The following is a 16,519-nucleotide window of genomic DNA, read 5'->3' on the forward strand; positions in this document are numbered from 1 at the left end:
CTCTCTTCTCTGTTAGATTCTGGCTCCTACACCAGTTCCTGGCTCACAACAGGAGCTCAGGAAATAGGGTGGCTTTTATTGTTCCCTTGGTTGTCCTTGGAAAAGCCACACAGGCCCATAGCAGAAATCCCCCTCAAAGCCTAAGCCCTGACCCCGTTTCCCTCACAGCCCTGACCACTCATCATTCCTCCTCCATCCCAATCTCTTTCCCCTCCACAAAGGCAACCATTCTTAGGAATTATTTGTGTACCCTTCTAGAGACATTCGATGCACAGACAAGTCCATGGGCTTAAAAAAAACACAAGTCACAAATGGCAGCGTCTACTAGCCTCCCGCTTATCACTGTATCCTGGGCATCAGCACACAGAGCGCTACTGCATTCTTTGTCCTGGATGCCTGACACTGTACAGATAGACCTCGTTTTATTGCACTTCTGATCTTTGATCAGTGATCTTTGATGTCACTACTCTGACTTGCTGACGGCTCAGATAATGGTTAGCATTTTTTAGCAATAAAGCATTTTTAAATTAAGGTATGCCCTTTTTTTTTTTTTAGACATTATGCTAGTGCCCACTTAATAGACTACAGTATAGTGTAAACATAACTTTTATATGCGCTGGGACAAAACTGTAAAGCAGTTATAGTCTAATAAATATACTAAATTAAAAAATATATAGATATGCACTGGGAAACCAAAAATTTCGTGTAACTCACTTTATTGTGATTATTTGCTTTATTGCAGTGGTCTGGAACCCAACATGCAATATCTCCAAAGTCACCCTTCACGGGGTGGGGCTGCAAAGTCCTAGCCCCCTGGCCTCAAGGTGGGACAGCTCTGGAGGGCCATCCGGCCCCAGAGCTCCCTGTGGGTTGGCTGAGGTCTTTGTTGTGACTGCCTCATGCCTCCGCTTTTCCCTCTGCCCGGCCCTGCTTCCCTTTCCTCTCGCAGCTGAGGATCACCAGAGTTCTCCTGAACAAACTTCCTGTGTGCACATCTTGGTAGTAAAACACCCATCCTTCCAGATTCTTCCTTTAACTTCAGGCAGTACAGGCTAGTGTTTAACAGCACAAAAATATAAGACAAACCTCATTTTGAAATCTAGCTCTGTGGTTTTAAAACCCGTCCAGGAGTTCTCTGCTACTCCTTGCTTCAAGAGGTGGAGCTTAATTCCCCCCTCCTTGGGTGTGGGCCAGACTTGGTGACCCCGTTCTAATAAGAGAGTATGGCAGGAGTGGCGAGGCGACAAGCCTGGGTCATGGAAGGCACTGAGGACCCCTCCTTGGTCTCTCTCTTGAATCCCCTGCTCTGGGGGAAGCCAGCTGCCCTGTTGTGAGGACACTTGAGCAGCCCAGGTGGCAAGGAACGGAGGCCTCTTGTCAACAACCACGTGAGGGACCCTTCCAGGAAGCAGATTCTCCAGCCCTACTAGAGCCTCCAGCAGACCAGCCCTGCCGACACCTTGACTGCAGCCCTGAGCCAGAAACACCCACACCATCGCTCTCCAATCCCTGAGCCTCGAAACTGTGAGATAACAGAGGGCAGTTGTTTTAATCCTCACAATCTGGGGTTAATTCATTATGCAGCAATAGATAACCAATACACTCTATCCCTTACTGAGTTGTGTTACTTTGGATAACCTAAACCAGCTTCTTCATCTGTAAAGTGGAGAAACAGCACTAGGACCTACCCTCACAGGGTTGTTAAGAAGATGGAGAGAGAATGCATGAAAAGTGTTTGGCCTAAGAACTAACATGTAAGGAGCGATTCATATTAATTGCTGCTGTTATCATTCTGATGTGCTCTCATGTACTTTGCTGGCCCCTCTTTCCTCTCCTTTCTCTTAAATATCCCTGCTCTTGACAAAACCACACCTCCCACATCCTTCACACTGCTCTTGACAAAACCACACCTCCCACATCCTTCACACTGCTCTTGGCAGGGATAAAGAGGGACTTGGGGGTCTTCTGCCTTTGGCAAAACTTTCCACCAAACGCTCTGGGCCTGGACACTGCTCAAAGAAGGACTAACAGGGATGGGGGAAGCCCAGAGCTCCCCGGGCCTTGATGAAGCCTCTGCTGCCCACTCCTCCAGCCCTTACCACTGCCCCATCACATTCTGCCTGAGAGACCTAGCCCATGATTAGAAGTGACCCAACACCTCCTCCTAGGAGACCACCAGGTGTAATTCCTTCATGCCTGACATCTCTATTTATCTCAGTCATGGTGGACTTTTGGGTGCCTCCCACTAGCACCCTTGATGGGCTACAGCGATGCAATGTCTTTTAATCTGACCCCACTGGCCACTGTGCCCCCATCTGCCAAACCCCTCCCCTGTGCTCTCTCATGGTCTAAACGGCAGCAAACCCCCTCCATCCTCAAGCTCTTCTCTCGACCGTCGTGTCCTCTCCTTGCTCTTAGCTGGAACCTGGCTGGCCCCTGCAGCCCTCCGAGGTGGTATCATTTTCTCTCCAAGACCCTCTGGGGTAGACGGAGGTGAGGTGGGCTCCTCATTACTGCTTCTAGGTCTCTGCCCCTCCCATTCCCTGAAAACCCTCAGCGACTTTGCAGCCACCTGCCCATCATCTCCACCCCCATCATCTCCCTCATTCCCAGATCACTGCCACCTTCTTCAACAGTCATCTTATCACTGATGTGATTTTATACCCACCTCTATGATCTTTCCCACGCCCCAGCCTCCTCTCTGTCCTCCAGCGATCTTACCTTCCACCTGGCCTCTGCCCTGACTCTCACGTCACACTCCAGAGCAGGGGATGACAAACTATAGCCCGTGGGAATCGGTCTGCAAGCGGATCCAGCAGGTGGCCACATCTGGCCCCCTGCCTGTGTTTATACATAGTATCACTGGAGCACAGTCATGCACGTTTGTTTGTGCACTGCCTGTGGCTGCTTTTGTGCTACAAGGGCAGGGCTGAGCAGCTGCGACAGGACGTATGACCCGCAGAGCCTAAAGCTTTTGCTATTTGGCCCTTTAAGAAAGTTTGCTGACCTCTCGATGTTGTCCTATTGTCTGTATTCATTGCCTCTGTTGACTTGGAAAAAAAAAAAAAGCACGTCAGAGCTGTGAGTTGAGTTTATTCAGTGTCTCACTGACTATAGCCTGGGAGACGCGCTCTCAAACAGCTCTGAGAAACCGTTCCGAAGAGGTAAAGGCCAGATCAGTATGTATGTGATTTTGGCGAAGTGTACATGAAATCAAGCGTAGGTCTCGATCGAAGGTTGTTGCTAGTTATGAGGAACAGTCGTCTTATTAACGGCTTTGGTACTTTTCTAAGTATGGGAAGATCCAAGAATTTGGGTTCATAAAATTTTCTCCTCAAAATATCTACCTATCTGAAGGCTGTCTTTATCTGCCAGTTTTCCCATAGCACAGAGTGCCTCATTAGTGATCTTTGCCCTGAATTCCTTTCAGGGGGTGTTGAAGGTCAGTGACTGCAAGGCCTAATGACTTCATTCCTGCAGAACTGGATGGTAGGCAACATACTTCATTTGGCATCTCCATAGTTTCAATTCCAAGCGTTCGCCCTCTGACCACCACTAACTCTCCTTCCTGCTGCTCATGCCCTCCAGTGCTCTGACGTCAATTCTTCACCCCAAGGGGCACCCAGGCCACCATATCAGTCCCTTCAGCCCCACACATCCTCACTGCCCCCCCCTCAGCTGGCTCGGATTTCATCCTGATCATGTCCTGGCTTTTCCAACCTCGCCCCACTTGTCATACTCATTTGCAAAACCTCAACTGTGCTTAAATCTAACTTTCTCCCTATTCTGTACCCATCCACAGAGCTGAACGTGTGAAAATCCACAACCACCAGGGCTAGCTAGTCTCACTGTAAACTCATGGTCATGAATCTTTGGGAGGCCCAGTGTTGCCCAGCAATCCTATGACATTTCTCCAGTTAATTCATTCCCACTCTCCAAGGGACAATTTCCCATCTCCTCTCTCCTCAGTCCTTCAACAACCCCCACCCCCTCATCTCGGCTAAAATCCTTGCTTCCTATTTCATTGAGAAAATAGAAGGACTCCCACACCCTCCCACCACCAAATGGTCCTCCTGTTTGTAGCAACTGTTCCATTAACACTTCCTCCCTCCTGTCCAGTGGGTGAATCTCCACGCTCTCACCTAAAGGCAACCTCTCCACCTGAGCACAGGATCCATCCATCCTCAAGGTTCACCCTGCGAGCACACCCTCTCCCCTGCACTGCCAGCACGTCAACATGCGGTAACCTCTCCCCTCTTGAAAGTCACACATGGACTTCCCTGGCGGTCCAGTGGTTAACACTCTGCACTTCCACTGCAGGGGGCACACGTTTGATCCCTGGTTGGGGAACTAAGGTCCCATGTGCCGTGCGGCGCAGCCAAAAAAAAAATCAAAATAAAAAATAAAACAGTCACACAAAATATTTCCTCTCGATCCTACATCCCCCTCTGGCTCCCACCCTACTCTTCTGCTTTCCCTTATACTGAGCCTTCTCAGATTTCCATTTTCACTGTCTCCACTTCCCTGTCTCTGTTTTCTCTCGAACCCAAGTCAGGCTTTCAGCCCCATGGCTCAAGGTCATCAGTGACCTTTTCACGACTAAGACCAGGGGTCGATGCTTTGTCGTCATCTCACTCAGGGGCATTTGACACGGCTGTTCATCTTCCTTCTTGACATGCTGTCCTCAAGTAGCTTCCGGGATGCCAGTCCTCCTGGGTTTCTCCTCCCCTCTGACTGACGGCGTCTTCTCCTCTCCTGGCTGGTTCCTCCTCCCTCAACTTGCAGGGCTTGGCTCTCGGACTTCTCTTCTCTAACCTCCCTCACTCATCTAGTCCCACGGTGTTAATTAACATTTCTCTGCTGATGACACCCACAGTGATATGGATTTCTTCGACCTCTGCCCTGAAGATCTGACATATGTGCCAGCTGCCCACTCAACGTCCCACCTGGATGTCTGAAAAGCATCTCACACTGACATGTCCCAAACCAAACTTCTGATTTTCCTTCCCAGACCCCTCCCCCATGTTGTCCATAGCAGTCAATGGCACCTCGGGCCACCCGGTTGCTTGGGTCCCTAACCTTGGAATCACACCCAAGGGCAATCTGTGGGAAATCCTGTTGGTTGGTTCAACCTTCACAGCACCTCCCAGATCTGAGACCCCTTTCCTCCTCCACCGCTACCACCCTGGACGGCAGAATCTTCTTTCTTCCGCTCTCCCACTCTTGCCACCTCCACCCCATCCACTCTCCACCTAGCTGTCAAAATTATCCTTTTAAAACAAACATCAGGTCATGTCACTTTTCTGCACAAAGCCCTCCACTGGCTTCCTTACCACACAAGGTAAAATATGAAGTCCTCCCCTGACCTACAAGGACCTACATGATCTAGGCTATAGCTGCTGTTTCACCGTATTCTCCACCATCGGTCTAGCTCAAGGGCCTTCTTGCTGTTTTCAGAAACACGCAGCCTTGCTGTGACACCTTGCACCTTGCTGTGATGCAAAAGAATGGAGCTGGACCCCCACCTCACACAATACACAAAACTTAACTTAAAATGGATCAAGAACCTAAATATAAGAGCTAAAACCATAAAGCTTTTAGAAGATAACACAGGAAGAAATCTTCATGACTTTGGATTTAGCAATGGATTCTTAGATACGACACTAAAAGCACGAGTAACAAAAGAAAAAATAGATCAACTGGACTTCATCAAAACCAAAAACTTTTGTGAATCAAAAGACATTATCGGGACTTCCCTGGTGGTCCAGTGGTTAAGACTTCGCCTTCCAGTACAGGGGGTGCGGGTTCCATCCCTGGCCGGGGAGTAAGATCCCACATGCCTCACGGTCAAAAAACCAAAACAGAAACAATATTGTAACAAATTCAATAAAGACTTTAAAAATGCTCCACATCAAAAAAAATCTAAAAAAAAAAAGACCTTATCAAGGAAGTGAAAGACAACCTACAGAATGAGAGGAAATATTTGCAAATCATGTATTTGATAAGGGTCTAATATCCAGAATATATATAGAACTCTTACAACTCAACAACAAAGATCAATCACCCAGTTAAAACTGGGCAAAGGATCTGAATAGATACTTCTACAGAATGAGAGGAAATATTTGCAAATCATGTATTTGATAAGGTCTAATATCCAGAATATATATAGAGCTCTTACAACTCAACAACAAAGATCAATAACCCAATTAAAATTGGGCAAAGGATCTGAACAGATACTTTCCAAGAAATATACAAATGGCCAACACGCACATGGAAGGATACTCAACATCGTTGTCATTAGGAAAATGCAAATCAAAATCACAGTGAGATTCTACTTCTTACCCACTAGGATAGCTATAGCAAAAACCCAGAAAACAACAAGTGCTGGTGGGAATGTAGAGAAATTGGAACCTACACATGCTGCTGCTGAGAATGTAAAATGGCTCAGCCACCATGGAAAACGTTTGGCAGCTCCTCAGTAGGTTATACACAGAATCATCACACGACCCAGCAGTTCCACTCCTAGGCATGTATCCTCCAAAACTGAAAACTAGTACTCAGACAAATTCTAGTACATGAATGTTTGCAGCAGCATTGTTCACAATGCCAGCAGGTGGAAACAACTCAAATGTCCACCAGCAGATGCGTGGAAAAACAAACTGTGGTCCAACCATACAATGGAGTATTATTCAGCCACAAAAAGGAATGATGTACTGATACATGCTACAGCGTGGATGAACCTTGAAAGCAGGCTTAGTGAAAGAAGCCAGGCACAAAAGGCCACATGTTGTATGATTCCATTTATATAAAATGTCTAGAATAGGTAGTAAATCCACAGAGACAGAATGCAGACTGATGGTTGCCAGAGTCTGGGGAAAGGGAATAGGGAGTAACTGCTTAATGGGTACAGGATTTCCTTTTAGGGCGATGAAAATATTTTGAAACTAGATATAGTAGACACACAACATCATGAATGTACCAAATACCACTGAATTGTATAATTTAAAATGGTTAATTTTATGTTTTCACTTCAATTAAATAAAAGAAATAAAAAGCTACCCACCCAGCCCATGTGAGGACCTGTGCTCTGGCTCTTCCTCTGCCTGGCGTGTCCTATGTTCAGGTCCCGCTCACAAGGCATCTCCTGAGAGGCCTTCCCTGACCGCTTATTTAAAATGTCACTGCTCCCCATCGCTCATCACACAACAGCAAATTCTTGCTCACACGTCAAGGCCACGCTTGACAGCCACCTCCAGCCCTGGGCAGGACCAGCCACTTCCTCTTCTCAGGCTGCAGTCTGTCCGCTTGGCTAGGCTACAGCTCCTCAAGGACAGAACAGGTCTGTGTTCCCCAAAGCACTGGGCCCCGCGCCTCACCTTCTGGCACAGGCAGGTGTGTGGGGAGAGCCCACTGCTTTAAGGGAAGGTGGCTGCTCCTGAAGAAGGAGGCACTGTGCTGCTGGGTAAGAGGCTGTTCTGGTCCCTAGCACAAAGCCACTCTTTTCCCCCAAGGGAGGGGAAACCATCCTGGTTGCCAGCCCGGCCAGGAGCCAGGACTACCAGGAAATCCTAGCCTCACCTGGAGCTCCCAGAAGATGCTGCGCGTGTGGCGGTGGTAGTAGTGTCTCAAGGGGATGTACTCCAGGCCCTCACGGTTTGTCTTCAGGTAGTTCTCCACGTGCTTGAAGAACCACGGCTTGTAGTAGTTGCCAATGTTATTCAGCTGCAATGACAGAGGGCACTGTGTCAGGCCACAGACAAGCCCCAATGCCAACGGGGCGTAACAGTGATACCCAGCTTCTGTTCGGCACTCCTGGCCTCTCCAGAGCTCTTTCATGTCTATTATTGCCTTGGAGGCTCTTGAAAGCCAGGTGAGGTTAATAAGCACAGCCGGCATTCTCTAGCAGAGAGAGCAGGAGCTCACAGAGGTTAAGTGGTGAGCCCAGGGCCCAACAGCGAACTCCTGACAGTCTCGAGAGCTCAGCCTGCTACTCCTTCTCGGTGAGAGAACTGAAGTGCCGATGCCTGTCGCCGTTGGCCACGGTGCAGTGCTCCAAAGAGGTGTGCTCCTCCCCACCTTCCTCCCACGAGGCCAGTGTTGGCACGAACACTGAGCGCGGGCCATACTCCCCACGGGGTCCCACAGCCGACAGCACCAACTGACCACGGTGCTTTCCCTGCTGCCCTGGACCAAGCTCCACATCCTCTGGCCACAGCGCTCCCCCCAGGCAGCCCCCATCAGCGGAGGAAGCTCACAGTAAAGCTACAGTCTTCCCTGGCTCTGGGCCCCATGGTCTCCAAGCCTAAATCATGATTTAGCTGGTGTCTTCTTCAGCCCTAAATGGTTCAGGACTCTACCTACTGTGTGCCCCGTGATGACTTAGCTTCTCTGAGCCTCAGCTTCCTCACCCATGAAAGGAACTGTGGGCCGATGCTTTTGGAGACAGGCAGGGCAGCAACCCGGAAGGGTGATGGGCTTCAGGTTGGGCGGCTGAGGACAGACCCTGGCCCAGTCACCCACTAGCTGTGTGACCTGGCGCAGGACACTCTGAGCTTGTTTCTTCACATGTAAAATGGCAATAAAAATAAATACTTTGTGCGAGATCTTTGTGCCTATTAGAAATTACATACACACACACTGCAGATGCTCGGGCCCATGTCATACCAGCTTCTCTTGGGGTGGGAGAGGTACCCGTGTTTTATGGGGCAGGTGAGATCACACCCAGCAAAGGGATAGGAGGAAGCAGAGAGTGGAGGCCACATGGGAGAGGTAGAATGTTGCCAGGGGACCATCCGGGAGGGAAAGACAGGAGCAGAGGCAAGAAGCAAGCAAGCCCAGGGTGGCTGGAGAATAATCACAGCACGGGCTAAGTGCCCACACTCCAGGGAGGCAGCACCAGTACCCGACGTGTTCACTCTTTGTCCCCTCCATGACTTTGCATACATTCATTACCTCTTCCATGACCTCGCACACATTCCTTCTTTATCTCCTCCACGACCCTGCACAGCAGGGCTGTCCCTGTTTCACTAACCAGGAGAAAGAATCATCAAGGTTGAAGGGACTACCCGAGGTCACAAGGCTGGCAAGGGGCAAGGCAAAGACTCAAGCACATTCCATGTTGCAAAAGGAGGCCAAGGCGGATGGCAGAGAACCTTGAATGGTGGGTTATGGAATGTGGGCATTATAAAAAAAAAAAAAAAAAAAACTATTAATTTTTTTCCTGATTCTAAAAGCAACGTACGCTCCTTGTGAAAACTTGAGACACTGCAGTAATGTGTAACCTGAGAGATGCCCCTGCAGCCTCACCCTCCAGAGAGAACTACTAAAAACTGATGTGTATTCATTAGGTTTTATTTTCACACACACACAGATTTATATAAATGGGACTGCCGTGTGCCTACTGTTTACTGATTTGCTGTCTCCACTTTTAATGTACTAGGCCGATCCTGGCAGGTTACTTAGCCTCTCTGAGCCTCATTTTCAGTACAGGTAAAATGGTTAGAGAGACTAAAAGAGATAATGCAGAAAGTGCCAAGCACAGGGCCTGCCCACAGCAGGGGCACAATGTTCAGTTCCCGGCCCTCTCACTGCCCCCAGCCCCTCGGCAGCCCCCTCTACCCTGGAGCCAGGCAACCTCTGCCCTCCACCTCTGGCAGCCAACACTTGCAGCCCATCTAGGGGTCACCACTGTGTGCAGGCCACTCTGCTGCTAGGCCACTCTGCAGTGTGGAAACCAGGCCACGAAGTACCAGGAAACGGGCTAAAGAGCCTGCTTGTCCAAGGCAGTTAGAGTGTGGATAGTGCGGGGCAGGGCAGAAGTCACCATAGGCTGGCCTCCACCTGCGAATGCAAAGGGGAGTCAGACCCCACAGGAACAGAGCAACTTGATCTAACCCCAGGTGGACCTGGTCACACACCGGCAGTGGCACCAGCTGCGTGATGAACCCGAGACTCGGGGGTACCTGGATACAGGCACTCCTGGTGTTCGTGGACTCATCCGTAACTCTTTGTGCCCGAGAAGCCTGGGACATGATAAAGAACCTGGATGGCACGTCTCTCCTGGGGCACATGGCAGCCGTGGCAGCCAAGAGGCGGCAGGAGTTGCAGTTCCAGCCCAAGCACTTAGATAACAAGCCACTTCCTATCTCTGGGCTCCCCTGTAAAACGGGGGTGGCTGCCTTCTCCCAGGGGACAGTGCCTGGGCACGCAGGGATGAACTCCTGAGCAGCCTGCCGAACAGGCATGTTTGGGAGAAATGCTCCTCCGATGAAACACGCACATGCCTCTGGCACCCACCACTCTCCCCCCGCCCCAGGCCCCGTTCTCATCCGGCATCATGGGAACACTTTGCAAAAGTCTGTGGCCCGAGGCCCAGGGCCCCTCTGCCACTGATAACCAGGCAAGTCTCTGGGGAAAACCTTGGTCTTCCTGGGAAATAAGGGAACTGGTCAGAGTGTTCAAACAATTTAAAAGCTGTACAATCCCTTTTGCCCAACTGCAACCTTAGGTGGCATCTAATACATCAAAGAGATGACTTTCAGTACAAAGTGGGTGGTGATACCCCTTGGTCCCCGCCCTTAGCTTATCACCACTGGCAGCTTCCAGAGGAACATCTCAGACAAGGTGGAAAACCTCTGGACAAGACCTCCTTGCCAGGTGACTAGGTTCAGAGTGACACACTGCCTGGGCTTTGGCCCGACATGAGCTCAGGCAGAGCCAGGGCCCGGGGACACCAGAACATTTGGGCTCAGTGTCTGAAGTCCCACTCCTGCTCCAGGATCCTCATCCTCCAGTGCTCACTAGTGTCCCATAAAGAATAGTGCTCTGGGCTTCCCTGGTGGCGCAGTGGTTGAGAATCTGCCTGCTAATGCAGGGGACACGGGTTCGAGCCCTGGTCTGGGAAGATCCCACATGCCACAGAGCAACTAGGCCTGTGAGCCACAACCACTGAGCCTGCGCGTCCGGAGCCTGTGCTCCGCAACAAGAGAGGCCACAGTAGTGAGAGGCCCGCGCACCGCGACGAAGAGTGGCCCCCGCTTGCCGCAACTAGAGAAAGCCCTCGCACAGAAACGAAGACCCAACAGAGCCAAAAATAAATAAATAAATTAATTAATTAAAAAAAAAAAGAATGGTGCTCGATCAAAGTTTGCAGATGATGCCAAATTCTAGAAGCTGGTATGGCGGGGAATAAATACCCAACCAGGAGTCAGAGACCCAAACTTAAATCTGCCTCATGCTTGCTGTGGGTCCTCAGAGGAGCCTCTTTCCCCTTCTGGGCCTCTGTTCCTTATTTGGAGAGGGAATTGTATCAGATGATTTTTGAGTCCTTTTTGATTTTAAAATGTTTTAAGTATACAGGGATAGATCAAGAGCCTTAAAAGTGCCTATCCTTTGTTGTACTAATTCTACTTGAAGGTATTATTCACATTATAGACAAAAGATGTCCACTGCTACATTAATTAAAATAATGAAAAACTGGATGCAACTTTAATTTCCAACTATGGGGCAGTGGTTTAGTAGATGATAGGGCATTTGCTCACCGCAATGTTTCTGCTGTCATTAAATATGAAGGCAATGTAACGACATGCAGAAATGCTTATCGCACTTAACCAGAAACTACAAATTTGAACTGGTGTTCACAGCTGAAGACAAACAAACCGAAACACTGTGCAAAGAGATGGTAACCTTGAAAGTACCTGAGAACTGCAAAATAAAACGAGCTACTATTTTTAACCCTATCAGATTGGCAAAAATGAAAGAGTGATGCTATCCAGCACTGGCAAGAACGTGGGGGAAAGGTATTCTCACACACCACTGCGTCGCTGGAAGTGGACAGAAGCACACATTTCTGGCAGGTCACTGGTCATATCTATCAATATTTAATATATTCAAACCCCTGGGTCAGGAATTCCTTTTTTTGGACTCAATCCTACAGAAATGCATGTACAAGAGGCCAAGGATAGATGCAAGAGAATCTTCAATGCAATCTTATTTGTAAGAGCAAAACACTTTAAGCAAAATAAATGCTCATCGGGAAGCAATGAGTTAGGCTAATTACAGGCAACAACAGAAAGCATGGGATAAAACGAGGGCACGGGCATGTACACACGCGCACATGGGCATGCACAGGCACAGGCCTTGAAGAGTGCCGTGTTACAGTGGTTACCCTGGGAGCATGCTTGGGTGAAGAGATGCACTTCAACTTTTTCTTTACATATTTCAACACTGTTATGCTACTTTTGTAAAAGCTTTAAAAAAATCTGTGCATCGAAAAGAGAGGAAATAAATCTATCAAACACATTAGCAAGAGCTGGATTGGGTCATATTTATAGGTGGAGTCTTTTCTTTCCTTTTACTTCTGTACACTTTCCAAGCCTCTCATAATAAGCACAAATCCTTTCTCAATGGAGAAAGCACGGCTTTTAAAAATTACACAGTGTACGCTGAAGGGGTGTGAATCCGGATTCTGAGGCATCAAATCAATTACTCAAATCTTGGCTTTGTCATCTTGTGGAAGTTTACATGGCCTCTTGGAGCCTTGGTTTCTTCATCTATAAAATGGGGTTACTGTGAGGATCAAAGATTACGCCTATCAAGAGACACACACGTACCTGGCAGATGGTAGGGGCAGAGTAAATGGATACTTCGGTCACAGCCTAAGACGGCCGACTATAGATCCTGCTGCCCAGGTGGGCTGACCCAGGTCGCAGCCTCAAAGAGGTGGCTGCCAGGGTCAGGGTGGGGAATCAGGCTCCATCCCAGCCCATCCAGGCCCTCCTCCTCCGGGCCTACCTTGCCAGGCTCTGCCTCGTCCGTCATGACCCCCGTCATGATTACGGCCTCCTCCAGGGAGTAGAGCAGCCCTTCCACGAAGTGGTTCTCCTGCCGCTGGGACTCACGGGTGAACTTGTCACAGATGGCCTCCAGGCCGCACACCGGCTCAAACCGCAGCTTGACGTACTTCTTGGCGGGGATGATGCGGATTTCGGCGGCCACCAGGAAGCCCAGGGTCCCGCAGGACCAGGGCACAGCGTAGAACAGGTCTGAGTTTTCCGACTGTGAGGCGGAGTGGACACATGCTGAATGTTTGACCCCCAAACCCCGCACTGCAGCGAGTCATCAGCGGGGCGCAGAGGACCCGGGGCCTGGGCTAAATCCCTGTCCTGGCACTATCTGTGTCAACCTGAACAGGGACCTCGCAACTGCACTTTCTGGGCCTCAGTCCTCCCCATGCAGCTTCAGCATGACATTTGACCTTACACTGCCCTCTGGATCAGGGATGCTTAGGGAGAGTGCATCCTCTCTCCTCCACCTGGGCACAGCCCCTGGACCACAGGCGACCCAGGAAGAGGCCAGGACCAGCTCTGCCCAGAGTCCTAAAATGAGGGACCAAGGGCCAGGGGGCCCAGGCCAGGCTAGAGGGAGATGAACCCTTAATGAGGGTCAAGGTAGCCAGGGGACATTAAAATGGGCCATTACTGAAACTTACAAAGCCTTTCCCATTCCATTAGCTGTGAACTACCCCCTCCCCCACCCACAGTCCAGGGAGAGCATTAACATTCCTGCTTGAATGGGTAAGGAGAGTGAGGCTCCAAGACGTGACAATGGCTCACCCAAGGCTTCCCCCCAAGTCAGTGCAGCGATGTCAGCCTCAGGCAAGGCCGCCTGACACCTGATTCAGCGATCCTCCTTCTAACCTCATGATTTTCTTGTTTTGGTATTTGTCTTGGAGACAAACAACTTTTCATCTGGCCGTTCTAAGGCAGCTTCTTTGATTCTAATAAAGCTCCTTGTGAAGAAGTCTAGCCTTGTCCAGGCTTTACGGAGAGGACAGCCCCGCGTGGTCTCTGCTCACGCTGAACGCCCTTGGTGCTGGTGTGGTGGGTGCAGCGAGGTGGTGGGGTGAGGGCCGTGCTGGAGCAGGGGAGCTCTGCAGCAGGCTGGCAGAAGTCTCTGGAACAGCAGACGTGGGCCACCCAATGCCCATCTGGGCCACCGCCTGATCACACTGTCAGCTCACAGCAGTAATAACCAGGTGTCCGCCGCACACCCGGCTCTGTGCTAGGAGCTTAACATACGGCATCTACTTTCTCCTCCTGACAACGCATTTGCCAGATGAGGAAACTGGACCTCAGAGAAGGGAAGTAATTCATGAATGCCTGTCTCCTTTCTCTGCTCATAATAAACAGGTTAGAAGGCAGGGCCCAGAGAGCGTTTCAGGAAACGTGCTGAACTGGTGTGAATCCTGAAAGAGGTCTATCTTGTCCAGACCAGAGCTCTCAAGCCTGGAGTCCTGCCCTGGACTCTGAGGCCAACAACTCTGGTGGCTCTCAGAAACATTCACTTCTAAAGGATCACACTGTTCCTCCCATCCCAGGGGCTCCTTAGATATGCTCAGAGAGATCTGAGTTTATTTAAAGTTTCAATCCTGTCCTGCTCCTTAACTGTCTGCATCCTACTTTGGGCCGTGGAATTGCCTTTTATTTCTCCAAAACAGCCCCTCTTGTTACTGTTGGTTACGCCTCACCACTGGCATAGAATGTTGATGCTTGGGCCTGACTTCAAGACAGTATAGTGACATGAATTGCTAAGGGCATTGACTTGGGAGCCCGATAGGCTGGGGTTGAATCCCAGCCGTGTGGGATTTACTAGCTGTGTGATCTTGGGCAAGTTTATTAACCTCTCTGTGCTTTAGTTTCCTATCTGTAAAATGTGTCTAATAATAGTACCCACCTCATAAAGTTGTTTAACGATTAAATGCCTTAATATACATGAGGCAGCATTTACAACAGTATCTGAGCACATATAAGGGGCTACATAAATCTGTTATTATTATGGATACAGACCCAGACTGGACAGGTGTATTTGAAACGAAGCACCCCCAGGGGAGCCACCTCCCAGGGGTCCTTAGTGCCCAGAGCAGGCTGGTGGGGGCATCCCCCATCTCTGAACTCACCGGTGTGCATCGCACAAAGCTGCCATCGGCCAGAACCAGCTCGTAGGCAGTGCAGATGTGCTGGAACAGGCCATACTTGTGGGATGAAGACTCGATGCCCGTGCCCATGATCAATCCCCCTGCAGAGACATGTGCATTAGCCAGGCAGAGCTGGAAGGGGGTCGGGGAGAGCTGGGAAAAGGACACCTTGCTGGAGCTGGGGAAACTCAGAGCATGAAGGAGGTATGACAGGGCTGGCAGATCGTAGGGGAGATTTCCCACCTCTGTGTATGTAGAGAGCAGGAGAGAGAAGGCGGGCCTAAGCTGTGGGCGTGAGGGTTTGCTTAGAGGTGGAAGATGGGTGGGAGACCCCGTCAAGGGCACTTGCGCCATCACCTCTGGCCAGACCCAACCTAGAAACCTGTGCACATTCATTTCAACAGGGACATTGATGAAAGGATGGTTGGTTGGGTGGGGGAAGCCGTGTCCCTTGGGAACAGTTAAAGGACCTGAAAGTGTTTCCCCTGGAGAAGAAAAGGCTCTGGGACCTTGAATCCTATGGAAGGAGACACTACACTTATTCTGTGTGTTCCAAGGGGCAGAACTGGAGCAATGGATGCAAATCACAGGGAAGCAGGTTCCAACCAGCGATTGAAAAGTGCATTCTGATAACGTAAGCTGTTCAGACATGGACTGACAGGCAGTGAGTGCTCTGTCTTTGGTGCTGGACGAGCAGAGACAGGGTGACATCCGTCACAGATGGGACAGTGGTGACTCCTGAACCTGACGGAAGGTGGGCCGAGGTTCCTCAGCTCTGACGCTAGGACTGTCTGAGTTCTCACCCACTGTGAGGTCATCCAACTCGGGCAACACAGGCAGAGTCCAGCCAATGGAGGTCAGCAGGGCAGTCACCTGACCCATGGTCACCAAGGGCTCCACGCGGACAATCTGTTGACACAGAAGAGAGACCCTGGGTCACAAGGAGGCTGCCAGGCCTAATGGGGGCTTCTGTCTGCAGAAGGTGTTATCCCAGACCTTCCCAAACAATCAACATGGGGATTCCTATATGGGCTTTACAGCCTCTTTCCAGAGCATTCCACCACCTTTAGTTACAGTGAATGGGGTTTCTGGTGCTGGGTTAGATAGTGTTTAATCTTGTTCTTTCAAATACCTTTATACTTAATACTTAGTTTATTTTTCTTCTAGAAGAAGAAACACTCATTTATTTGGAAGAAACAGCATATACAAAGAAGACAAAAAGCATTAATCCTAGTTCTTCCAAGTTATCAATGTTAATACTGGAGTATATCTCCTTTCAGTCTTTTCCCATGCATATCTATATTGCTATTTTTATGTTTTAATACAACACACAGACACACACGCACACAAATACAAACACACATAACACAGACTTTTTAAAAAAAATTTAATGCTGTACTGTGACACGATCCCTTGTCATTAAATGCTCCTGGAAAACATGATTTTTGTTCAAAGGACAGGGCAATATTAATTCAGTATCTGGCATCATTGGTTTTCTTGGCTTTGTGCCTGTTACACCTGGTATTTCTACCAATACAGTATTCC

General features: G+C 49.5%; 1 protein-coding gene and 1 non-coding gene across 3 annotated transcripts in view; one reads left to right on the plus strand and one right to left on the minus strand.

The window, feature by feature from the left end:
* Positions 1-16,519, minus strand: part of DHCR24 (24-dehydrocholesterol reductase) — a 36,365-nt gene that overhangs the window by 5,913 nt on the left and 13,933 nt on the right. Inside the window, exons 3-6 of one of the 2 annotated variants that reach the window (XM_036854303.1) lie at positions 15,778-15,883; positions 14,957-15,075; positions 12,793-13,056; positions 7,579-7,722 (exon numbers count right to left, since the gene is read on the minus strand). In XM_036854303.1, coding sequence (XP_036710198.1) covers positions 7,579-7,722; positions 12,793-13,056; positions 14,957-15,075; positions 15,778-15,883 — 633 coding nt within the window. The remainder of the gene's footprint in view (positions 1-7,578; positions 7,723-12,792; positions 13,057-14,956; positions 15,076-15,777; positions 15,884-16,519) is intronic. The other variant, XM_036854313.1, reaches the window with a different exon arrangement.
* Positions 16,389-16,515, plus strand: LOC118887317. The gene has a single exon (XR_005017971.1). It is a non-coding gene; the product is annotated as a small nucleolar RNA SNORA8 (small nucleolar RNA).

The sequence above is a fragment of the Balaenoptera musculus genome, chromosome 1 (genome assembly GCF_009873245.2).
Source record: "Balaenoptera musculus isolate JJ_BM4_2016_0621 chromosome 1, mBalMus1.pri.v3, whole genome shotgun sequence".
Taxonomy (NCBI): domain Eukaryota; kingdom Metazoa; phylum Chordata; class Mammalia; order Artiodactyla; family Balaenopteridae; genus Balaenoptera; species Balaenoptera musculus.